The 25,746-nt window shown below is 38.3% G+C and overlaps 1 protein-coding gene across 2 annotated transcripts in view; it reads left to right on the top strand.

Annotated features, from left to right (window-relative positions):
- The window catches only part of MNS1 (meiosis specific nuclear structural 1), a 102,707-nt gene that overhangs the window by 14,987 nt on the left and 61,974 nt on the right, over window positions 1-25,746 (top strand). Inside the window, exons 1-2 of one of the 2 annotated variants that reach the window (XM_081227391.1) lie at window positions 14,227-14,315; window positions 18,272-18,502. In XM_081227391.1, coding sequence (XP_081083517.1) covers window positions 14,313-14,315; window positions 18,272-18,502 — 234 coding nt within the window. In that variant the 5' untranslated portion in view covers window positions 14,227-14,312. Of the gene's footprint in view, window positions 1-14,226; window positions 14,316-18,271; window positions 18,503-25,746 lie in introns of those variants that run through there. The other variant, XM_081227392.1, reaches the window with a different exon arrangement.

Raw genomic sequence — 25,746 nt, 5'->3', positions numbered from 1 at the left:
CAGTTTGAGGCTCCTCCATTTTTGTTTCCTCTCTCCTTTTACAGGTGTCAGATCTGTAGCAGTTCTGAAGGCTCTCCCTGCTTACCTCTACTTCCCCTCCTCTTTCATCCTTTATAGACCCTTCCCAAAATAAATGCCTTGACAGACCAATTCTGTCTTGGCCTCTGCATCTCAGAAGACCCTAGCTGATGCAGAGTATAACAATTGCCCTGGTTGATGCCAAGGAGGGATAAAAAAAATAACTTGAAAAAGAATTAGGATCCTACTCTGCTGGTGAGGGCGGCATAGTAATTGTTTCTGTTTGGTTGTTGTTGTTCCCATTATTATAATTCCTTAACTGTGCTCCTTCATGAAAAAATTCCATGTTTCATAGATTCTAAGCTATCCTTTTTTTTTCATTTTAACCTTTCTGAAATTGGGATAGGTCTTAAAATTGATGATGTGCCAATTTAATTGGCAGAGTTTTTTTCTTCTTTACTGATGAATAAAATAACGGTGCATCCTACCACTGATGTATTGTAGATTCAGTAAAATACATTAGCTTAATTCAGGTCACTAGATGCTAGGTACTATAATGGATTTTAAAGAACTAGGGGGCTGGATTAGACTTAGTGGGCTGTAATTTTGCTATTTCTTAGGTATATCTATGAGGAAAGGAAAACCCTAAGGAACAGGATTGTATTATACAGAGATGTACAGCAGATAACTGTTGCCATGGGTATATTAATATAGAGAAGACTAGAGATCCAGTGAAACATTAAGTAATCATAGAAAGCAAGGGAATATATTCTTTCACTTCTGGCTCTATTCATTCCTTTATTCTTCCTTTTTTGGCTACTTTTATGACTGATAATTCCTTGCAGGCCATAGTCACCTTGTTTTCCTGGTTATTCTGTCATTCTCCCCGGAGTATCTTGTATACTGAAACCTGTGATAATAAAGGTTTTCCCCTCTATGTGTTGAACCCCATGTTGGTATGTGGGCAAGAAGCACTGCATGGAAGACCAAGCAAATTTAGTAAGCTTACTAACAGTCTCCAGGAAGATGGGTTAGATGGAAGGATCTGTTGCCTGGGATCCCATAAATGTATCTGCTTATCTAAAATTGGAATCCTTGGCACTGACTGCTTCTAAAATTAGGATTGAAACCATTGTTTCCCTTCTCTCCAGGCACAGCCTTTATGCCTGGATAAGTTTCCCCTAGCACTCCCCATTTCCAAAATGGGGAAGTCTCTACCTCTGAAAAAACATAATTGTTATTCCTTATCTGGACACAAATCAGAGTACTGGATACTCAGTAAATAGTTGCTATTCTTGTTCTATAAATCCTATGCAGAACATAAACTGTGTAATGTATATACCATTAGTATATTACATATTTTATTATGTATAAATTAAAAGTGTGTTATGTAATCTATGATCTATTGTTAACATATGCATTTTATTATAGCCATTAATTATAATGCATATTTTAACAAAACTGAAGGTTAGGTTTGCATAGGAAAGAATAAATGAGGATCATCTTGATAATACTAATCCATAATCATTAAAAGGACTGGTATAGTTTGTGGAAAACATTCCATAAAATGAGAAATTTGCTATAATTCAGAAGTGAAGAGCATCTCCCTAAGATTGGGAAAGAGAGGCAATGTGATCTAATTCAGTAGTTTTTAAACTTTTTTGAGCTTGACCCATAGTGAGAAACACATTTTACATCATGATCCAATATATACATGCATTCTTTCTTTCAATAACTGAAGTTTCACAAAACAATACCCATCTTACTAGATTTGATGCCCTCTAATATTTTTCAGGCTATTCTATTTCTATTTAAATACTGTTCGTGATCCACAGTTTGAAAAATTCTGAACTCATGAAAAGAGCATGAGCTGGGGAGACAGACTTGGTACAAAACTCTGTCCCACTATTGGCCCTGTCTGTGAACTTGGCAAGTTGTTTCTTCAGAATCTTGTTTTCTGCATTTGTAAAACGAACTGGGTTGTTCTGATGATTATAGACAATTATATACGAAGTGACTGGCATGTAGTAGGTGCTCAATAGATGATAAGGTACCAGGATAATACTTTCTAATATTAACTGTTTTCCACTACATTTCCGTATACACGTTGCCATCTATTACCTCAAGGTAAGCTTGTTACAGAATTTCTGGACCATTCTTTTCTGTTAGCTCTATCACTTGATGGATACAGCTTCTCTCTTTCTCTCTTTCCCCCTCACACTCCCTACTCCTCCCTCCCCTCCAGCAATGGACCTACCTAGCAGGGCTGGGTCTGAGGACAGGACAATGGAAACAGCCCTGTACCAGTATTTCTCTGCCTGGCTCCAAGTTCCGGAAGCCAGCTTGGGTCCTTTGACTCCCTCCGCAGGGGGCTGCCTTCTTCATCTGCCATTCCTCCTGGAGGGTTATTGTGTCCCTCTTCCTCCCCTAGGACCTTAGAGTTACTCCTCAGGTTCTGAGTGCCCAGTCATTCTCCTTTCCTGTGAGGGTGCTTAGGCTCCCCCCAAATCACCTCTCCCTGGCCTGCCCTCCAGCCCTCCAGACACACCCACATTTCTCTAGGTACATAGCTGACGTGCTATCATTTACTTTAATCATTCCTTTATCATTGCATATTTCAATCACCCCTCATTTTTTGCTAAATTAGAAAATTTTACAATGAATATAATAATGCACTTAGTGGTTTGTAAGTTGGAGTCATGTTAATTTTTAATTAGAAAAAATTGCCATAAATGTACCAAATTTGATCAAATTAGGCACTTTTTCTAAAGCTAAGAAATGAAAAAAATACCTTTATAAAGGTAATTTACATATATATTAATATGTATACATATACTTTTAAAAATCATTAAGAGTTTTATAATTCAGAAGCGGATGCCTCTGCTCTTCACAATGAATTAAGTGTGGTCATCTTTGCTTCACCACTAACCAAATTACAGTCTCTGTGCACTGTAACACTGGACAAATCCCTAAGCAACTGTTATTTCATATCACAAGTTCCATACCCTGTTTATGTATACATGATTTTTTGTATATTCCAATCCCCTATTTTACTACTAATTTATATCACTTTCATTCAATTCTGTGCCTATACCTGTTTGTCTCTACTCTTTCTCCTATGCTTAGAATTTGACATTCAAGGCACAAAAAAGGACAATTGAGGCAATTATCTGGATGAAGGTAATTTTTTCCCAATTATATGGTATTTTAACAAAAGTGGCTTTTTACAAAATTACCTAGATAAAATTGTGTTCGTATCTACAACGAATAAGCCTTCTTTCTGTGTAGTGTTCCCCAGCCCTGGAAATGAGTATATAGCAATTCTGCAGTTATTTTCCAGTTTTACTTCAGAATTTACAAAGTCAGCAACTTCCTGGTCCCTGTAGACTTGGTGGGTGAGGGTGCCAGAGCAAGAGTGAAAGTGGGAGAGCAGGAGAGGAAGAGACCCACTACTCTAGGTGTAAATGGGGCAACAAATAAGCCATTTAATAGTGCCCTTCCCCCCACCCCAAACAATTATGTGACACTTGATCCCATCCTCACATAGTCAATGTGATTCCCAGCTTATGGTGGCTAAAATATCTAGAAACAGATTTCATTGTCTTAACAGAACAATCAGATTCAACACATGGAAGCTGGCCTATTCTGAATCAACCAGAACGTAGTCATTTCCTAACTGCATATAACAGAGAAAAAGTACCAAAGGAAGTTATATACGATGAAACCATTAAATGCAGATTTGCCACAAGGCAAGTTGGTAATGCTTGAACGTTATGAAGTGCAAAAACTGCACAAGCACATTATATTTTAAACACTCCATCTATTTAACAAACTATGTATGCTCTTCAGCTAAATAAGATGAATTGAGATTCAAGAGGCAGCACCGTACTGGCAAATCTCATCCTAAAGGCATCCATTAATATAAATCAACAGTAGCAATTTGGTTTGATCATTTATTTGCAAGAATCATTAAGGTTTATTAGCATAATTATTCCCTGTGGGATTTCATGTCAAGGAAATGAAAAATGGCATTATCAATATTTAAAAGATAAGTGTGTAATGTTCAGAGTACTTAAACAGTCATCTGCAGGTGGTGTGTCCAGCTGCAGCAAATTAGATTAGATTTGGGCATTTTTCTGAACAAAAGAAAAATTGTTGTTTTCTAATTGCTTCATTTTATAAAGCAATACGATTTTGTAAATAATTTCTCCTGCATAGTTAGAACTTACAGTGTGTACCTATTAACATGCCTTATTTCATATCAGCACCTCCGATATGTTCAACCCTTTTATGTTGTAACTATTGGGGAACACTAATCAGTATAATCCATCATTTATTATCAGGGAAAGCTTTTTCTCTCTAGTAATCTAGACCTTTAGTCTAGACCTGTAAGTGAAAAGCTATATCCCAAAGGGAGATGAACCAGGAGATTTCCCCTTAATTCTGGGAAGGCATAAATCCATCCTTAACAATGAAATATCGTTTATAATAGTAATAATTTATCATGAGACATCTTTAAATGTGATAAAATTTTTTAAATATATATTTTTAATTTATTTATTTTATTTATTTTATTTTTTATTTTTGGCTGTGTTGGGTCTTCGTTGCTTCACGCGGGCTTTCTCTAGTTGCAGCGAGTGGGGGCTGCTCTTCGTTGTGGTGCACGGGCTTCTCATTGAAGTGGCTTCTCGTTGCGGAGCACGAGCTCTAGGCATGTGGGCTTATAATTGTTTTTTCAAAAAGCCATACAATGGAATATTATTCAGTGATAAAAACAAATGCTCTATCAAGCCATGAAAAGACACGGAGGAACCTTAAATGCATATTACTAAGTGAAAGAAGTCAGTCTGAAAAGACTATATACTGTATGATTCCAACTATATGACATTCCAGAAAAGGCAAACTATAGAGACAGTAGAAAGATTAGTAGTTTCCAGAGGTTTGGGTGGAAGGAGGGAAGGATGAATAAGTGGACCACAGGGCATTTTAGAGCAGTTAAACTATTCTGCAGGATATTGTAATGGTGGATACATGACATAATGCACTTGTCAAAATCCATATAGAGGGCTTCCCTGGTGGCGTAGTGGTTGAGAGTCCGCCTGCCACTGCGGGGGACGCGGGTTCGTGCCCCGGTCCGGGAGGATCCCGCATGCCGTGGAGCGGCTAGGCCCATGAGCCGTGGCTGCTGAGTCCGCGCGTCCGGAGCCTGTGCTCCGCGACGGGAGAGCCCACAGCGGTGAGCGGCCCGCATACCGCAAAAAAAAAAAAAAAAAAAAAAAAAATCCTTATAGACCTGTACAAAACAAAGAGTGAACTCTGATGTAAACTATGGACTATAATGAATAATGTATCAGTATTGGCTCATCAACTGTAACAAATGTATGGTGCTAATCATAGTAGAAATTGTGTGGGTGTGAAGGGAAGAGGGCACATGTGGGAACTCTCTGTATTCTATCAATTTTTCCATAAACCTAAAACTGATCTAAAAAGCAAAGACTATTAATTAAAAAAAATTTTTAGGCTAATTTTCTTCAGATAAAATCAGTTAATCATTGCAATTGATTAAATTTGTCTTTGTTTTAGATGAACAGTCAGGCCAAAAATCTTTTTCTCTGGCAGACCTCCTATTAAATAGCATAAATTATTGTAGAATCTTTCTACAATATCCATGTGTGGACTAGACACAAGAAGCTATAACTAAAATTTCCTTTAGAGTCAGAGATCCTCAGTTAGAGAAGCAAAATAAATGAAAAGCATACATGTTTGCTAAAATACTTTGCAATGCTGCATGACATTTCACTATTAGGAATTAACAAATTCTACACTATTGAACCTGTTATATCCTGAACTGATCCTCATCTCTTACCCTCACTTCAAGGAGCCTAACACTTTGAGGAGATGGTTATGTCAAGAAATCTGCAGCAGACTTCATCTCAACTCAATTTATACACAACACCAAGAGGGTAACCTTCTCTCTGTTCCTCTTAGACAGTGTTGCCAATGAGTAGAGCAGTAGAGGTAACGCTGATATGCAATCATGTGACCAATGACTCAAGGAGAGAGGGGAGCAAAAGGTTTGCAGCTCCCAGAAACTCTTTCAAGGCTCAACGGAAGCTTTTTATTCGTGCTTTGTATTCTTTTTCTCATGGTCTGAGTCTTTGCCACATACAGTGGTCCTTGGGTATCTGCAGGCAACTGGTTCCAGGACCTGCCCTGGATACCAGAATCCACAGATGCTCAAGTCCCATATACAGCCCACGGTGCCTGTCGTTCTGCATCTGCGGATTCAACCAACCAGTGATCCTGTAGTACTGTATGTATCTATTGAAAAAAATCCCTGTATATGTAGACCTTAGCAGTTCAAACCCATGTCGTTCAAGGGTCAACTGTATATACCTTTTAACCACAATTTCCTTCAAGGTGGCTGTTGCATGTTTTAACTTGATGATGTATGGCTCAATCTTTAATCACTGTTTCTTAATTAGTACACTTTGTTCTTATTATAATGCCATTACCTTAAGGTAGAGGTCCCTTTGCTAGGGCAACCGGGAGTACAGTGTGAATACTCTATAACTGAGAACTTGAATTGTACTTGGTCAGAATCCTATTGGTTTTATTCAGCTCCCCCTCACTATTGTGATTAAAAGTGTGGCAACCATTCCACAAATCCTTCTTTTTGTCTCTCATAACTTCTGATGACCTACATGGCTTCCCCTTCGTTTATTTGTACTAATTGAATGTGGTGCTTCCCCCCCCACCACATAATAGATTCCCTACCTGAATTACCCTTCTAATCATCCTAACACTCAAATTAGTACATTCTAAATATAATGTTAATCCTTCAATGGATATTTATTAAGCTATGCTATGTTCAGGGCTCTGTGCTAACCACATTTTGGTAAATTTAGACAATTAGTACTGCATTTAAACTACTGCTGTGTGTGATGTTATGAAATATTAATTGCATGTTTTAAGAAGCAAATAGTATTGATATATTTAACTGCCTGATGAAACAGATAATCTATATATCAATGAGTGACATACTTTGTGTATTTGATTAATGAGTAGTCTCAAAGTTACAAATATTTCCTTGCAAAAACTAATATCCTATTGTGATTTAGAAGTCCATTGTACATGATAGAGCTTACCTTCATCAAGTAACTAAACATTTAAAGATCAGATTTGTACCCTGTTAATGTTTCAAAGACATTTCTATTTATTGATGTGTGAGCAGTTCAGATAAATAATGTTGACTTGAGTCTGTGTATGCAACCAAAGAATTTGTCATATGGATGCCAAGCAATTAATTAGATTGTGTTAGGTAGATAAGGAAATGAAGAAATCATAATGTATCTAGACTTTAGAGAAGTCTTTTTGGAGAATTCCCTCATTATATTCTTATAGAAGGGTATAGAAATATTGGTAGTATATTAGTAAAATTAGTGCATTGGTAAATTGTTGAATGATCATACTCAGTTTGCTGATCTAGTTCCACCTGGAGAGATACTCTAGTAGTGCATATCAGGGCTCTGTGTTCTCCCAGTCTTACTAAGCATTTTTATCTATGAAGTATTTGAAAATATGAAAGGCATTTTTATCCAATTTGTAAACGATGTCAACTGAAAAAAACGCACAATGTAAGAGCTGTGAGTTAAGTTTTATTTGGGGCAAAATGAGGGCTATAGCCTGGGAGACAGCATCCCAAATAGCTGTGAGGAACTTCTCTGAAGAGGTAGGGGGGAAGGTCAGTATTATAGGTGATTTTAGGGGAGGTGGATACATGCAGTCAAGTTTACTTTTTTTTTGTAAAAAGTAAACTTGACTGCTAGTCTCATGAAGGTTGCTGCTAGTCATGAGGAGCAGATGTCTCTGTTAATGATTTTAGTGTCTTACTGCATATGAGAAGATGCAAGTATTTGGGTTCAGGAAACCTTCTCCTGAAAGTTTCTAACTATCTGAAGGCCTGTTCTGCTAGTTGTTCCCAGAGCACAGAGTGCCTCATTCCTGATCTCCACCCTGAACTCCTTTCAGGGTGTATTGAAGGTCAGTTACTGCAGTGGCTAGTGACTTAATCCTTGTAAAGGCAGATGGCAAGTGCCAATTTTTAGATAGCAATGACATGACTCTGGGTTATTGAATTACTAGACAAACATGTTGCATGGGTATTTTGGAGAGCAAAGCCAAGTATTAAAAATTGCAGTCAAGACTCTGAGATCACAGGGATTAAAGGAAGGAAACTGGCTAGTAGCTTCTAGAAAATAAAGAAGGGAGAGAGGAAAATGTGAGAAAGGAAATTAGAGGTTTTCCACTCTAACTACTAATAATCTTTAAAATCAAACATTGATTTTGATTTAAAAAGGCAATTAATGCTACAAAAAGTTTTGTTCTTCTTAATCATTTTCACCCCTGAAATTAAACAGAGATAGTGGTTGTATCAGTTAGGAATTTCATTTGGATAACTGTAATAGAATCACGGGTGGAGAAGAGGACACAGAGGCTTAGACAAATTAGTTTACTTTTCTGTCAGATAGCATGAGGTCAGGAGTTAGGCAGCCCAGGGCTGGTGTGGTAGCTCTGTGGTCATAAAGAAGGAAGGCTCCTTCTCTTTTTCTGCTCTGCCATCCAGAGCATGTGTTATCTCATTGGCAAGACAACTGGTGGACTCTGTCATCACATACTCTTATTAAGGACAGAAACCCACACATACAAAGGCCCTCTGACAAGAAAGAGCTCAGAGAAGTCCATTTTGGCCAAAGTTTGAAGAAGAAACCTGAAGGGCTTTACAGGTCAGGTTGATGGTTTTAGACTTTCCTTAAAGGCCAGAAGAAAACAGTGAATTCTTACCATTAAGGAAAGTTTTTCCAATATGAGACAACAGAGACCTAGTGTGCCAAGACCTGTCTAAAATGCTGAGACTGGACCAGGATAACAGAGAACCCCCTTCCTCCCACCTCCTGGCTAGTAAGCAGGAGCAACAAAGAAGAGCAACCTGCTGGGGGAGGAGACAAGTATGGAGAGAACCTCTGACATGCAGGAACACAGGGAAGGCCTAAAGGTAAGGGTGAGTCAGGAATGTTGAGAGAAGCAATCTGGAAAACCAACCCCCAACATAAGCACAAGATAACACGAGAGAAATTTGAAGACAGTGGTGCACTGAAGATAACCGAAGCAACACAAAGTTCAAATCCAGCTCAACTTCTGACTATACAGAGTCAACCTCCTACATTCACTGTAGGAGAATAGGTGTGCTATTGCCAGGCATAAATATGATGTATCTCAGTCTCTGCTGTCTTACACATGATGTCTGGCATTCAATCAAAAAGTATGAGACACACACACACACAAAACCAAGAAAAAACACTGTAAAAAGTGTACAAAGGTGAAGCAGTCAACAGAACAAAACTCATATGACCCAGATGGTGAAACTATCAGAAAAATTTAAATACTATAATTAATATACTAAAGTCTCTAATGGAAAAGATAGACAATATATGTGAAAAGATGAGTATTTTTAGCTGAGAAGGTGGAAAGTATAAGAAAGAGATAATGGAAATATTAGATAAAAACAAAATAGTAATGAACATGAAGAATGCCTTTGACAGGCTCATCAGAAGACTTGACATAGCTGAGGAAAGAGTCAGAAAATTTGAAGATGTAGCAATAAAAACTACCTAAACTGAAACACAAAGAAAGATTGGAGGAGGAAAAATCAGAGCATTTGAGAGCTTCATGACACTATCAAATCACCTAACATATGTGGAAACCTATGTATTGTGGATTTATATATGTAAATAAAATGTATGATAACAATAGCACAAAAGATGGGATGGAGGAATTGAAATTAAACTGTTGTAAACTGTATACACACACACACACACACATACATATATACATATATATAGTAAATCTTAGGGCAATCACTAAAAAATAAAGAGGTATAAATAATAAGCTGATAATGAAAATAAAATGGAACCACAAAAAATAATCAAAAAGAAGCAAGAAAAAGAAGAGAAAATGAATCAATAACAGATGCAATAAATATTTTAAAATTTGCAAAACTGTAGATATCAATCCATGCATAATATCCATAATGATATGTAAAATGGCATAAACACACCAATTAAAGGATAGTGATTGTCAGATTGAATAAAAAAGCAACACCCAACTATACACTATCTACAGGAAAGCCATTTTAAATATAAAGACACATTAAAAGTAAAAGCAAGGAGAAAGATATATTATGTAAACACTAGTTAAATAGAATCTGGAGTGCCTACAGTAATATCAAAAAGACTTCATGGGCCTCCCTGGTGGCGCAGTGGTTGAGAGTCCGCCTGCCGATGCAGGGGATACGGGTTCGTGCCCCGGTCTGGGAGGATCCCGCATGCCGCGGAGCTGCTGGGCCCGTGAGCCATGGCCGCTGGGCCTGCGTGTCCGGAGCCTGTGCTCTGCAGCGGGGGAGGCCACAGCAGTGAGAGGCCCGCGTACCGCAAAAAAAAAAAAAAAAAAGACTTCATAACAAAGACTATCACCAGGGAAAAAGAGGGTCATTTCAAAATGTTAATGTCAAAATATTTTTAGGACATAATAATAATCCTAAAGGTGTATACATCTAACAATAGAACTTTAAAACACATGCAGCAAAAAAAGAACTGAAAAGAGAAATAAGCAAATCCACAGTTATTCTTGATGACCTCAACACTCCTCTCAGTAATTAATAAAGCAAATCAACAGAAATACAGTAACGATATAGAATACCTGAACAGCATTCTCAATCAACTTGACCTTATTGAACATCTCACCCAAAACATCAGAATACATATTCTTTTCAAGGACACATGAAACATTCACCAGAACAGACAGTATTCTGAACAATAAAACAAACCTCAATTAAAAAGATTTGAAATCATACAGAGTGTGTTCTCTGACCATAATGGAATTAAACTAGAAATCAATAACAAAAAGACACCTGGACAATCTGAAATGTTTGGAAAGTTAACAAAATGCCTCTAAATAATTCATGGGTCAAAGACAAAGTCTCTGAATATTCTGAATTGAACAAATGAGAATGCACAACATAATCTGTGGGAGGCAGCTAAAGCAGGGCTTAGAGGGAAATATAAGTTATACATTTATATTTGAAAAGAAGAATGGTGTTAAAGATTTAAGCTTTCACCTTATGAAACTATAAAAAGAAGAGCAAATTAAACCCAAAGCAAACACAGAAGAAAATAATGATGGTAAGAGCAGAAAACAATGGACTTGTAAATAAAAAAAATAGAAAAAAAATTAATAAAACCAAAAGTTTGCTCTTTGAAAACATAAATAAAATTAATAAAACTCTAACTGATGAAGAACAATATTTCTTCAAAGTTATTTCTGGTAGAGCTTTCTCTTGTGTGCATAAAAGTAATATAATTTCAATCATTTGTTCATTTAACAAATATTTATTTATCACTTACTATATGCCAAGCACTATTTTAAATGCTTGGGATACATTAGTGTTCAAAATAACAACAACAGGGCTTCCCTGGTGGCGCAGTGGTTGAGAGTCCACCTGCCGATGCAGGGGACACTGGTTCATGCCCCGGTCTGGAAGATCCCACATGCCATGGAGCAGCTGGGCCCTTGAGCCATGGCCGCTGAGCCTGCACGTCCAGAGTCTGTGCTCCGCAACGGGAGAGGCCACAACAGTGAGAGGCCTGCATACCTCAAACAAACACAACAACAACAACAACAAAATTTCTGCTGACTGCCCAGTCAACAAGGTTTAATTAGAGGCTACTTTAAGAGAAGCTATACATCAGCCATGATTTTCGTAGAGTTCTTTTGGAAGTTGCTAGAATAACAGGGGATTAAATGCAAATAACAGTTACATCCTGGTTTCAAAGTGTTTTGTACTGTACACACCCTGTTGTCAATTTTACTTTTGTAGTAACTGGGTTTATAAGACTCCCAAAAGACAGAAACATTGACAATATTCTCCCTATACACAGACACACATACACTTGCACAAGTCCCTTCTGATGTTAGAAAACAATATGAGTTTAAGGTGAGGTCTAAAAGCCCATCAGGGTTATCTATTTGCTATTAATCTCTTTGCATTTCAGTTTGGGAGGTTTCTATTGACATATCTTCAAGTTCACTGATTCTCTCTTCAGTGGCGTCCAGTCTACTGATATCCTATTAAAGGCATTCCTCATTTGTTACAGTGTTTTTGATTTCTAGGATTTCCTTTGGATTCTTCCATTTCCATGTCTCTGCTTAAATTACTCTTCTGTCCTTGTATGTGGTCCACATTGTCTGTCAGATGCCTTAGCATATTAATCATAGTTATTTTAAATTCCTGTTTAATTCCAAATGTGTGTGAGAGCTGAGTCTAGTTCTGATGCTTACTTTGCTTTTCAGACTGTGCTTTCCCTTGCCTCTTAAAAATCTGCCTTTAGCCTTGAAATTTGTTGTTGAAAGGTGGACACGGTATATTGGGTAATGGGAACTGAGGTAAACAGGGCTTTAGCGTGAGGTTTTTTATTATATGGCTAGGAGTTAAGCTGTGTTTAATGTTTGCTGTAGCTGTAGGTTCCAGAGGCTTCAGATTCCTGTTTTTGTTTTTGTCTCCTGTTGTCTTTGGATTCCCTAAGAATTCCTTGTTAGAGTGTGTTTTGAAGGACTTCCAGCTGTAATCAACTGTTATTACACTGGAGCATTGTTGGTGTGGTGATAAAGTGTGGGAAAGGGGAAGCATTTTATGGTTTTATAGTTAAGCTGTGTCCCTGCGCTGTGACCTTTACGAATATTTCTTAGATCCCCTTTGTCCACTTAGGTGAGACAGGAAGGCTGGAGGCAGAGAAATGTCCTTGCCCCAGGTAGAATAAGGCTCTGGTAAAATCTTTTCCTCTGTAAAGTAGGCCTTTATTGTGGAGAAGGCTCTGGACATATTTCACAATGATTCTTCTTCTCAGCCTCCTGCCAGGAGCATGGGCGATCTTTTTCGGTTCTTCATTGTGAGAACCTGGTGAGATTCCTGGAGACAAAACCCAGAGAAGTGTGGAGGCCTCCCTAACACGGCAGCCCCCACTAGTTTCACTGATTCTAGTCCATACTAGTCCAGCAATCCATCAAAATTACCATTTAATTATTCCTAATTCATGGCTTCAGGGGCTTCTGCTCCACGTAAGGAGGTCTTGACTGTGACTCTCTGGATTTACCTCTCCCCACATTTCAGGGTGATGGGTTGCCTTGTGACCTCAGTTTTATGATGAATGCAAGAAAAGTCATTAGTTTCGAGTTTTTCCAGCTTTATCTGGTAGTAAGGAGGGAAGTGATAGCTTCCAAGTTTTTTATATTTTGGAGCTGAAACCATAAGCACTTAATCTTTAAGCAGACATATTGCTACACAAGATGGACCTCAAATTAGCATAAACTAAGCCAAGTTCACATGCTAACTACCTTAAAAATTTTTTTTTCAGTTTGGACAAGATTTCTCTAAATATGTCATCTCTAAAATCAATATATTTGACTAATTTCTCTGACCCATTCCTGTTCTTAAGTTCTTCCATTTAAAATGGACTTCAGTGTGTAACTTGCCAATAAAATAAACCTAACCAAAATCCTGCCATCATCTGTCTGCTCTCTCATTGGTACCTGGACCTTGTATTACATAGAATAAGATCCATGTGGCCCATATATTTTATTCACCCAATTTACCAACAGCTTCTGTGGGTCCCCCACAGTGCACAGTTTCTCAGCTAGGGAGACCGTGACCGTGCCTGCCACTGCCGAGGACGAATGCCGTCATCAACCCTGGAGAACCTGCATTGAGGCTGCAGTAAGTTCTGTGCACGGAAAGTGACTTTGGCCTCATGTCTTAGACAGGAGTTTGCCGTATTTCTCTGTAAACAGTTTCCACACCTCAACTTGGCTCCCAACTCCACCAAACCGACAGATAATGGCTTGAGGGAAATCTTGGCTCCTAACAGACTGCAAAGGGCTTGCCTCAGGACACATTTGGACTCCCCCCCCCGCGCCCCCCACCCCCGTCTCCTTAAAATTTATGGAAATACAAAAACAAAAAACTTACGGAAGTAGCCGCCCTGCCAAGCCTCCCAAGAAGCTCAGCGCTCATTGGATAGGGCTGCGCCCAATGGGAGGCGGCGGCCTTCGCGGGTGGCTGGCGCGCTGCGGCGGCAGTTGCCGGGAGACCGTATCAAAACCGGAGAGCTCTAACGGCGTCTTGGTATACCGCCTAAGTTGGTGGCCGCCAGAGCGGGAGAGGGGGAGTTTCGTCGGCCGAGATGGTGAGCCTGTCGGGGGTCTTATAACTAGTTGGTGGTCTATTGATTTAATTCTAGTTCAGAGCCAAACTGCTTCTAAAAAAGGATTAGAAGTGCCCAATCTGAGAACAAAGTGGGAGATTCGTATTTGCTTTCAGAGACCTCAGGTGCTATTATTTAAGGGACTACTTGGTTGTCTATTGATTTAATTCTAGTTTAGAGCCAAACTGCTTCTAAAAAAGGATTTGAAGTGCCCAATCTGAGAACAAAGTGGGAAACTCGTATTTGCTTTCAGAGACCTCAGGTGCTATTATTTAAGGGACTACTTGGTTGTCTATTGATTTAATTCTAGTTTAGAGCCAAACTGCTTCTAAAAAAGGATTTGAAGTGCCCAATCTGAGAATAAAGTGGGAAACTCGTATTTGCTTTCAGAGACCTCAGGTGCTATTATTTAAGGGACGCTCCTGGTGGCTTCAAGCCTTTTTTTCGCATTTCTCCACAGTATATTAAATCCGCCCGGTAAAAATCTTGCTTCCCACACATCTGGAAATTTGGGAAATGTTTAAGAACCGCTGAACATATGAGTGGAAATGAACGTCCAGGAGAGAGCGAATGAATAAATAGCAGCGGGTTGACCTATTAAATCTACATTAGAAAAACGTGACCTTTTTTTTAACATCTTTATTGGAGTATAATTGCTTTACAGTGTTGTGTTAGTTTCTGCTGTATAACAAAGTGAATCAGCTATATGTATACATATATCCCCATATCCCCTCCCTCTTGCATCTCTCTCCCACCCTCCCTATCCCACCCCTCCAGGTGGTCACAAAGCACCGAGTTGATCTCCCTGTGCTATGCAGCTGCTTCCCACTAGATATCTATTTTACATTTGGTAGTGTATATAAGTCCATGCCACTCTCTCACTTCGTCCCAGCTTACCCTTCCCCCTCCCCGTGTCCTCAAGTCCATTCTCTACGTCTGCACCTTTATTCCTGTCCTGCCCCTAGGTTCTTCAGAACCATTTTTTTTTTAAGATTCCATATATATGTGTTAGCATACGGTATATGTTTTTCTCTTTCTGACTTACTTCACTCTGTATGACAGACTCTAGGTTCAACCACCTCACTACAAATAACTTAATTTCATTTCTTTTAATGGCAGAGTAATATTCAATTGTATATATGTGCCACATCTTCTTTATCGATTCATCTGTCGATGGACACTTAGGTTGCTTCCATGTCCTGGCTATTGTAAATAGTGCTGCTATGAACATTGTGGTACATGAACTCTTTTTGAATTATGGTTTTCTCAGGGTATATGCCCAGTAGTGGGATTGCTGGGTCGTATGGTAGTTCTATTTTTAGTTTTTTAAGGAACCTCCACACTGTTCTCCATAGTGGCTGTATCAATTTACATTCCCACCAACAGTGCAAGCGGGTTCCCTTTTCTCCACACCCTCTCCAGCATCTATTGTTTGTAGATTTTTTGATGATGGCCATTCTGACTGGTGTGAGGTGATACCTGATTATGGTTTTGATTTGCATTTCTCTAATGATTAGTGATGTTGAGCATCCTTTCATGTGTTTGTTGGCAATCTGTATATCTTCTTTGGAGAAATGTCTATTTAGGTCTTCTGCCTGTTTTTAGTTTGGGTTGTTTGTTTTTTTAATATTGAGCTCCATGAGCTGTTTATATATTTTGGAGATTAATCCTTTGTCCGTTGATTCGTTTGCCGACATTTTCTCCCATTCTGAGGGTTGTCTTTTCGTCTTGTTTGTAGTTTCCTTTCCTTTGCAAAAGCTTTTAAGTTTCATTAGGTCCCATTTGTTTATTTTTGTTTTTATTTCCATTACTCTAGGAGGTGAATCAAAAAAGATCTTGCTGTGATTTATGTCAAAGAGTGTTCGTCCTATGTTTTCCTCTAAGAGTTTTATAGTGTCCGGTCTTACATTTAGGTGTTTAATCAGTTTGAGTTTATTTTTGTGTATGGTGTTAGGGAGTGTTCTAATTTCATCCTTTTACATGTAGCTGTCTAGTTTTTGCAGCACCACTTATTGAAGACTGTCTTTTCTCCATTGTATATCCTTGCCTCCTTTGTCATAGATTAATTGACCAAAGGTGCGTGGGTTTGTCTCTGGGCTTTCTATCGTGTTCCATTGATCTATATTTCTGTTTTTCTGCCAGTATCATATTGTCTTGATTACTGTAGCTTCGTGGTATAGTCTGAAGTCAGGGAGTCTGATTCCTCCAGCTCCGTTTTTCTTTCTCAAGATTGCTTTGGCTATTCGGGGTCTTCTGTGTCTCCAAACAAATTTTAAGATTTTTTGTTCTAGTTCTGTAAAAAATGCAATTGGTAGTTTGATAGGGATTGCATTGAATCTGTAGATTGCTTTGGATAATATAGTCATTTTCACATTATTGATTCTTCCAATCCAAGAATATGGTATATCTCTCCATCTGTTTGTATTGTCTTTAATTTCTTTCATCGGTGTCTTACAGTTTGCTGCATACAGGTCTTTTGTCTCCTTAGGTAGGTTTATTCCTAGGTATTTTATTCTTTTTGTTGCAGTGGTAAATGGGAGTGTTTCCTTAATTTCTCTTTCAGATTTTTCATCATTAGTGTATAGGAATGCAAGGGATTTCTGTGCATTAATTTTGTATCCTGCTCCTTTACCGAATTCACTGATTAGCTCTAGTAGTTTTCTGGTAGCATCTTTAGGATTCTCTATGTATAGTATCATGTCATCTGCAAACAGTGACAGTTTTACTTCTTTTCTGATTTGTATTCCTTTTATTTCTTTTTCTTCTCTGATTGGTGTGGCTAAAACTTCCAAAACTATGTTGAATAATAGCAGTGAGAGTGGGCAACCTTGTCTTGTTCCTGATCTTAGTGGAAATGTTTTCAGTTTTTCACCATTGGGAATGATGTTGGCTCTGGGTTTGTCATATATGGCCTTTATTATGTTGAGGTAAGTTCCCTCTATGCCTACTTTCTGGAGGGTTTTTATCATAAATGGGTGTGAATTTTGTCGAAAGCTTTCTCTGCATCTATTGAAATGATCATATGGTTTTTCTCCTTCAATTTGTTAATATGGTGTATCACATTGATTGATTTGCATATATTGAAGAATTCTTGCATTCCTGGGATAAACCCCACTTGATCATGGTGTATGATCCTTTTAAAGTGATTCTGTTGAGGATTTTTGCATCTATGTTCATCAGTGTTATTGGCCTGTAGTTTTCTTTCTTTGTGACATCCTTGTCTGGTTTTGGTATCAGGGTGATGGTGGCCTCCTAGAATGAGTTTGGGAGTGTTCCTCCCTCTGCTATATTTTGGAAGAGTTTGAGTAGGACAGGTGTTGGCTCTTCTCTAAATGTTTAATAGAATTCACCTGTGATGCCATCTGGTCCTGGGCTTTTGTTTGTTGGAAGATTTTAAATCACAGTTTCAATTTCAGTGCTTGTGATTGGTCTGTTTATATTTTCTATTTCTTCTTGGTTCAGTCTTGGAAGGTTGTGCTTTTTCTAAGAAGTTGTCCATTTCTTCCAGGTTGACATGACCAGCTTTTGAACCTCACTTTACAGCCAAAGGGGAAGGGGTAGAGGGTGGAATGAGGAGGAATTCCCTCCGTAGTGGTAAAGAGCTGGGTCTATAGAGCTCAGCTGCCCATCTTTGAATTCTAGTATGGCTGTTTATTAGCTGAGGAAACTTGGGTCAAGTTGCCGTAACTTTTCATGCCTTATATATAAGATGGGGAACACTAATAGTACCTGCTTCATTGATATATCATGTATTTACCTACCACATTTGCTTTTTTATTATGATATATTTCTTTGAATTTAGGAAGGAAGCCAAAAGCCTTTCGTTTTTTACTGTTAGCTATCTTCATTTCATTTGTTTCTGGGGCTACATCAGTATATTTTAAAAAATTAGATCCTGGATCACCAAAGTATTCTTTCCCCCCCCACCCCCATTTTAGGCTTCCAAAAGGAGAACTCTGAGCTCTAGTGAAAGGCATCAGAAATTAGTAGATGTAAACTATTGCAAAAAATTGCATGTCGGGGCACTACAAAGGCTACAAGAATCAAAGAATCAAATCAAGGACCAAATGGTGCAGAATGAGAATGATGACCGGGCTGAGCGCAAAAGGTTCCTCAGATTATTACAGAATGAACAATTTGAGTTGGATATGGAAGAGGCCATTCAAAAGGTAAGTTTTACTATTCATTTTTATATCATTTTTTTCCTTCATTTTCTCTTTGGAAACAATGAAAGCCAACTGGAATTGAGTAGAGAGACTAAGTATCAGGCAAAGGATGTCTCCCAGTGAGTCAGCCCAGTGTAGTGGTAAAGAGCTGGGGTTTTGGAGCTGGACTGTGTGTCTTTGAGTCCTAGTACTCCTATATGTTAGCTGTGGAAACTTGGGTAGTTTGCTTTTACTTTCTCTGTCCCATCTAGAAAGTGAGAAGAATAATAGTACCTACTTCATAGGATTGTTTTAGTAATTAATCAGTTAATACAGGCAAAGCCCTTAGAACAGTGCCTCGAAGAGTAAGCACTCAGGTTTTTTTCTTCATAAATATGAAATCCATAATTACTAACTTCCACAGTTTTGTTCACATAAGTATAATTCTGTTCCTTTCCCTAAAATTCTAAAGACAAAAATTTAAGAATACCTTTTTTGAATTTATTGAGATTAAACATGTACATTAAGTGGTAGAAAACGAACACTTATTTATTAGCTATGAATTTACTTGTATTTTTGATTTTTGAAATACTGCCTTGAAAAATTCAGGTATAATATGTAGGTATGCAACTACTAAAGTGTGGAGACAGTTTTTCAGTGCATATTTTAAAGGATGAGGGAGGTAGAAAAAGGGAAACCAACAAGAAAAGAAATGAGTTCTCATAAATGTGAAAAAGGTGTTCTGATATTTCAGTATTTTTTGAGTGTCTGCTATATGTTCAACATTTTGTAAGGTTTTGTGGGGAATGGCAAAACCAAGTTTTAAAAGTGGTATTCATCCTTCTGAGTTTCAAATTCCAGAAGCTTAGACATGACTTTTTAACCCTGAGCAAGAAGATCCTTGGGGATTAGACTTTTTTGCCTATTCTTTTTATTCTTATTTTTTCTTTAATTTTAAAGAAAATCCCAGATATCATGTCAACTCTCTCTTGTATACTTCAGTATACATCTTACAAAATATGGATTTATTTTTATATAGCAGCAGCATAATGCCATTATCTTACCTGGTAGAATTATCAATAAATAAATTCAAGGTATCATTTAATACCATTCCATAATCAAATTTCTGTGATTGTGTCAGAAGACTGCTTTTACAGTTGGTTTGGTTTAATCAGATCCAAACAAGGTTTATCCAGTGTATTTGGTTATGTCAGGTCCCTTTTAATCTAGAACAACCCTTCCCTGTGCTTTTTTTTTTAACTTCATGTTTTTAACTTGTTAAAGAAGCTAGGACAGTTGTTTAATAGGATATCCCACTTTCTGAATTTATCTATTTGCTTCCTCAGTGGTTCCTTTACTTTGTTCCCCTATCTCTTCTATTTCCTCTAAATGAAAGTTAGCCCTAAGGGCATGATTAGATTTAGGTACAACTCTTTTGGCTGTGACTCCATGGCAATGCTATCCTTGATATTTTATCCCACCAGCAGACATACTGGTGCTGATGTTGATGCTAATGTTGATTAGTGGGTTTAATGAGATAGCCTGGTTCCTCCATTGTAAAGATCCCTATCAAACTTTTTTTTTTTTTTTGTGGTACGCGGGCTGCTCACTGCTGCGGCCTCTCCCGTTGCGGAGCACAGGCTCCGGATGCGCAGGCTCAGCGGCCATGGCTCACGGGCCCAGCCGCTCCGCGGCATGTGGGATCTTGCCGGGCTGGGGCACGAACCCGTGTCCCCTGCATCGGCAGGCGGACTCTCAACCACTGCGCCTCCAGGGAAGCCCCCCATCAAACTTTAATATTTGGTTTCACCAATGAATCTTTTTCATTATTAGGGGTTGCAAAACACTGATTTTCTAATTTTGGTGTTCCTTTCACATTTATTTAGCTGCAATTCCTCTGTAAAGAACTTTCCCTCATCAATTAGCGTAATTTGGTATCCTGAGATATAGTTTTTACTGGAAAGGGAGATAAATAATTTTCAGAGTAAGAATTGGTGCCCTAGTCACTTCCATTGGTGTATGCCTATGTTTTTTAAAATTTTGTTTTCTTGAGCTTTGGACTTTTTCCCTTAAAAAAAATTTTTTTTTTGGAGTCATGGGCCTTTATATACTTGAATTAATTGTATTTATTATTCTTTTTCATGCTCAGATTGTCCTACATTTGGCCAATGGATGCCCTTTTATTGCTTCTGTGTCCTTTTGACAAGACTCCCTTTATTTGTGGTAGCTTCCTTGCTTTTTGTCAGAATACAGTGTTGCAGGCTAGGGATGGTTAATTTTACATGCCAGCTTGACTGGGCCATGGGGTGCCTAGATATTTGGTCAGCCATTATTTTGGGTGTTTTTGGATGAGATTAGCATTTGAATTAATAGACTGAGTAAAGCAAAATTTTTTTTTTTTTTTCTCTACGTGGGCCTCTCACTGTTGTGGCCTCTCCCGTTGCGGAGCACTGGCTCCGGACATGCAGGCTCAGCGGCCACGGCTCACGGGCCCAGCCGCTCAGTGGCATGCGGACCCTCTTGGACTGGGGCACGAACCCGTGTCCTCTGCATCGGCAGGTGGACTCTTAACCACTGCACCACCAGGGAAGCCCGAGTAAAGCAGATTTTGAACTGAAACAGCTCTTACTGAGTCTCAAGCCTGCCAGCCTTCAGACAGGAACTACACCAGTGGCTCTCAGGCCTTTGACCTTAGACTGGAACTAAACTATTGGCTGGCTTCTGTCTCCAGCTTTCCAACTCACCCTGCAGATCTTGGGACTTGCCTGCTTCCATAATTGCTTGAGCCGATTCTGTATTATATTGTTTCTGTTTCTCTGGAAAACCCTAATACAAGGTTCGTTTTGTAAATTTCTTGCTTCGTACCTGGAATTGGGCATTGTACCAAGGAGTTCTATTATCATTTAGTGGAAATAATATTTAGAGACAATTTTGGGTTTAGATATGCTTATTACTCTTGGGTGTTAGATATGCTTATTATATTGGTTCTAGGTCTTTTCAGCAGATAGAACTTGGACATATGCATATTTTTAACTTTTTGAGATAAGTTTAGTTTTACAGAATAGTTGCAAAAATAATACCCTTGACCTGACTTCCCTTTATGTTACCGTCTAACATAATCATAGAATAATTATCAAAATGAAGAAATTAGCCTTGCCACCATACTATTAACTAAACTGTGAGATTTATTCAGATTTCATCAGTTTTTCCACTAACACCTTTTTGTTGTTGTTGTTCCAGTATCACAAATTGCATTTAGTTGTCAGGTGTCCTTAGTCTCCTCCATTCCGTGAGTTCCTCCCTTTTTTTCTGTCTTTCATGACCTTGACAGTTTTGAAGACTATAGTTCTTTTGTTATATTAGTTTTCTGTTGCTGTGTAACAAACTTCCACAAACTTAGTGGCTTAAAACAATATCCATTTATTACCTCACAATTTCTGTAGGTCAGAAGTCCAGGCATGGTATGGGATTTTCTGCTTGGTCTCACAAGGCTGAAATCAAGGTGGGATGCATTCCCATGGGATGCATTCTCATCTAGATCTTGGGGCCTCTTCTCAGCCTGTTTAAGTTGTCAGCAGCGTTCATGTTCTTGTAGTTGTAAGCCTGAAGTTTTCATCTCCCAGAGGTTGCTGACATTCCCTGCCACGTGGCCCTCTCTACACATACAGTTTACTTGCTTTCTGGCACCACAAGATGTTCCAGGCTCAGCTTATTCTTTCCTTGCCTTGGAATCAACCAGTTCTCTAAGAAGACTCGGTCCCTTTTATTGGAAAATGGTATTTAGAAACCAAGGTCTGAATGATGGACGTGTTCATTATTACTGGGGTTTTACTGCTGTACTCCCTCTAGGTGGAAAGAACTAGAAAACAAACTAGAAAATAACCATACACACACATCTGTGTTTACATTTGTGTGTCTGTCTATCTGCATGTATTTATTAATAAAAAAGCCCATGAGCCTGAGTTGGTACTGCTGACTCCAGTCTGCCACCATAGGGGTCATTTTAGTCTTTCCCCTTTCCTTATTTGTAATTGCGTTCTCCCAACAAAAAGAAAGCTGGCTCTCATTATCTACAATATATTTATTTATTCTTTCAACCCTAGAATACAAATAGTTTCAGAATTGCTAACCTGCACCCTTGTGAACAACAAATTTACTTACTACAATACAGACTTGAGTGCAGTTCTTTGTGTCTTTAGCCTTGCAATATCTAGTCAAACTTTTTTCCAAAGTTACTTACGTCCACTCCTACCTACCTCCTCCATTGTGGTTATTTGATTGATTTTTGTTTGGTTGGTTTTTTTGTGATTGATTTTTTTTTTTTTTTTTTTTTGCGGTAGGCGGGCCTCTCACTGTTGTGGCCTCTCCCCCCGCAGAGCACAGGCTCCGGACGCGCAGGCCCAGCAGCCATGGCTCACGGGCCCAGCCGCTCCGCGGCACGTGGGATCCTCCCAGACCGGGGCACGAACCCGCGTCCCCTGCATCGGCAGGCGGACTCCCAACCACTGCGCCACCAGGGAAGCCCATGATTGATTTTTAATACAGTTAATTTGTTATAGTCTGCATTCCATTGTCCTCCCCAATCTGACTGATTGTCCTCAATCAATCTGATTGATTTCTTTTTTTTTAATGTTGAAATAATTACATATCCTTGGGAAGGTGCAAAGATAGTGCAGAGAGGTCCACTGTGCCCTTGGGCAGTTTCCCCCAATGGTTACATCTTACACAAATGTAATATGATATCAACCCTGTAAAATGACATTGCCATGTTATGCGTATATATTTCTATGTCATTTTATTACATGTGTAGATTTATGCAACCACCACCTCATTCAAGATACAGAACTATTCCATCACCACCAAGACCTCATTCATGCTACCTACCCCATTATTGTCACACACTTCCTTCAAACCCCACAATGACTGGCAATCACTAATTTGTTCTCCATCTCTATAATTTTGCTATTTCAAGAACCTTATTTTTTAAAAAAGATGTTATATAAACAGTCCTGCATGTGATTCCATACATATGTGGAATCATATGTCTATAACCTTTATTTATTTATTTTTTAAACATCTTTATTGGAGTATAATTGCTTTACAATTGCTTTACCATGGTGTTAGTTTCTGCTTTATAACAAAGTGAATCAGCTATACATACACATATATCCCCATATCTCCTCCATCTCGTGTCTGCCTCCCACCCTCCCTATCCCACCCCTCTAGATGGTCACAAAGCACTGAGCTGATCTCCCTGTGCTATGCGGCTGCTTCCCACTAGATATCTATTTTACATTTGGTAGTGTATATGTGTCCATGCCACTCTCTCACTTCGTCCCAGCTTACCCTTCCCCCTCCGTGTGTCCTCAAGTCCATTCTCTACGTCTGTGTCTTTATTCCTGTCCTGCCCCTAAGTTCTTCAGAACCATTTTTTTTTGTCTGTAACCTTTAGAATAGGCTTTTTTTCACTCCACATAATGCTCTTGAGATTCATCCATGTTGTTGGATGTGTCAACAGTTGATTCCTTTTTATTATTAAGTAGTAGTACATAGTATGGATGTACTAGTTGATTTCATTTTAAATTTGCATATTATAAAATTCATTCTTTGTTATGTACAGTTCTGTGGATTTTGGCAAATGCATAGATTACTGTTTCCACCATCACAATGTCATACAAAGCAATCCATCACACCAAAAGTCCCCTCATGCTTCCCCTTTATCAACCACTCATACCACCCCCCAATCCCTGGAAACCATTGATTTCTTTTTTGTCCAATAGGTTTATGTTTTCCATAGTATCATATAAATGGAATTATGTAATATGTCTTTTTTTGGGTCTGACTTCTTTCACTTAGCAGAACAAATTTAAGATTTTGTGTTGTTGCATGAATCATTCATTTTAATTGCTGAACAGTATAGTAGTGTTCTATTATATGGATGTAGCACAGTTTGTTTATCCATTCACAGTGTGAAGTAAATTTGAGTTGTTTCTAGTTTTGGGCAAATGTGAATAAAACTGAATACAAACTTTTGTATGAACATAAATGTTCATTTCTCTTGGATAGATGTCTGATAGTAGGATGGTTGGGTCATATGGTATGTGTAAGTTTCATTTTATAAGAAATTACCAAATCATTTTCCATCGTTACTGCACTACTTTGCATTTCCTCAAGTAATGTATAAGAATTCCAATGGCTTTGTGTCCACACCAGTACTTTCTGTTGCTTTTTGTTCATTGAAATTTTTATTGAGATAATTATAGATTCATATGAAGTTGTAAGAAAAATACATAAAGTTCCTATATATCCTGTACCCAATTTCTCCCAATGGTACATCTTGCAAAAGTATAGTACAATATCACAAACAAGATACCAACAATGATGCAATCCACCAGTCTTGTTCAGATTTCCCCAGTTTTACTTGTGTGTGTGTGTGTGTGTTTAGTTCTATACAGTTTATAACATGTGTAGCTTTGTATATGTAATACCATAGCCAAGATCCAGAGGAGTTCCATGATCACAAGGATCCCACGTTTTGTCCTTTTGTAAGCATACCCTTCTCTTTCTTGTCCATCCCTACCTCATCCCTAACTGTAGCAATCACTAATATGTTCTCCATTTCTATAATTTTGTCACGTAAAGAACATTACATGTACAATTCATCAGTAAAAAGAAAAAAAAATTTAATGAGCAAAGGATTTCAATAGCCATTTCTCCAAAGAAGATATACAAGTGAGCAATAAGCACAAAAAATGATGCTCAACATCATTAGTCATTAGGGAGATGCAAATCAAAACCACAGTGAGATACCACTTCAGACCCACGAGGACTGCTGCAATTGGAGGAAAAAAAAAGGAAAATAAGTGTTGGAACCCTTGTACATTGCTGCTGGAAATGTAAAATGGTATAGTGGCTGTGCAGAACTGTTTGGTAGTTCCTCAAAAAGTTAAGCATAGTTACTATATTACACAGCAGTTACACTCCTAAGCATATGACCAAGATAATTGAAAATCTATGTCCACACAAAAACTTCTACACAAATGTTCATAGCAGCATTAATCATGATAGCCAGATAAGTGGAAACAACCCAGATGCCCATCAGCTTGTGAATGGGTAAGCAAAATATGTTATATCTATACAATTTTATATTATACAGCCATAAAAAGGTATGCATTACTGATATGTACTGTGACATAGGTGAATGTTGAAAGCATTATGCTAAATGAAAGAAGCCAAACACAAAAAGGCCACATATTGTATGATTTCTT

Source organism: Mesoplodon bidens (genome assembly GCF_964165515.1).
Source record: "Mesoplodon bidens genome assembly, chromosome: 3".
Lineage (NCBI taxonomy): Eukaryota > Metazoa > Chordata > Mammalia > Artiodactyla > Ziphiidae > Mesoplodon > Mesoplodon bidens.
Note: the sequence above shows the minus strand (reverse complement) of the source record. Positions and strands in the feature narration are given on the sequence as shown.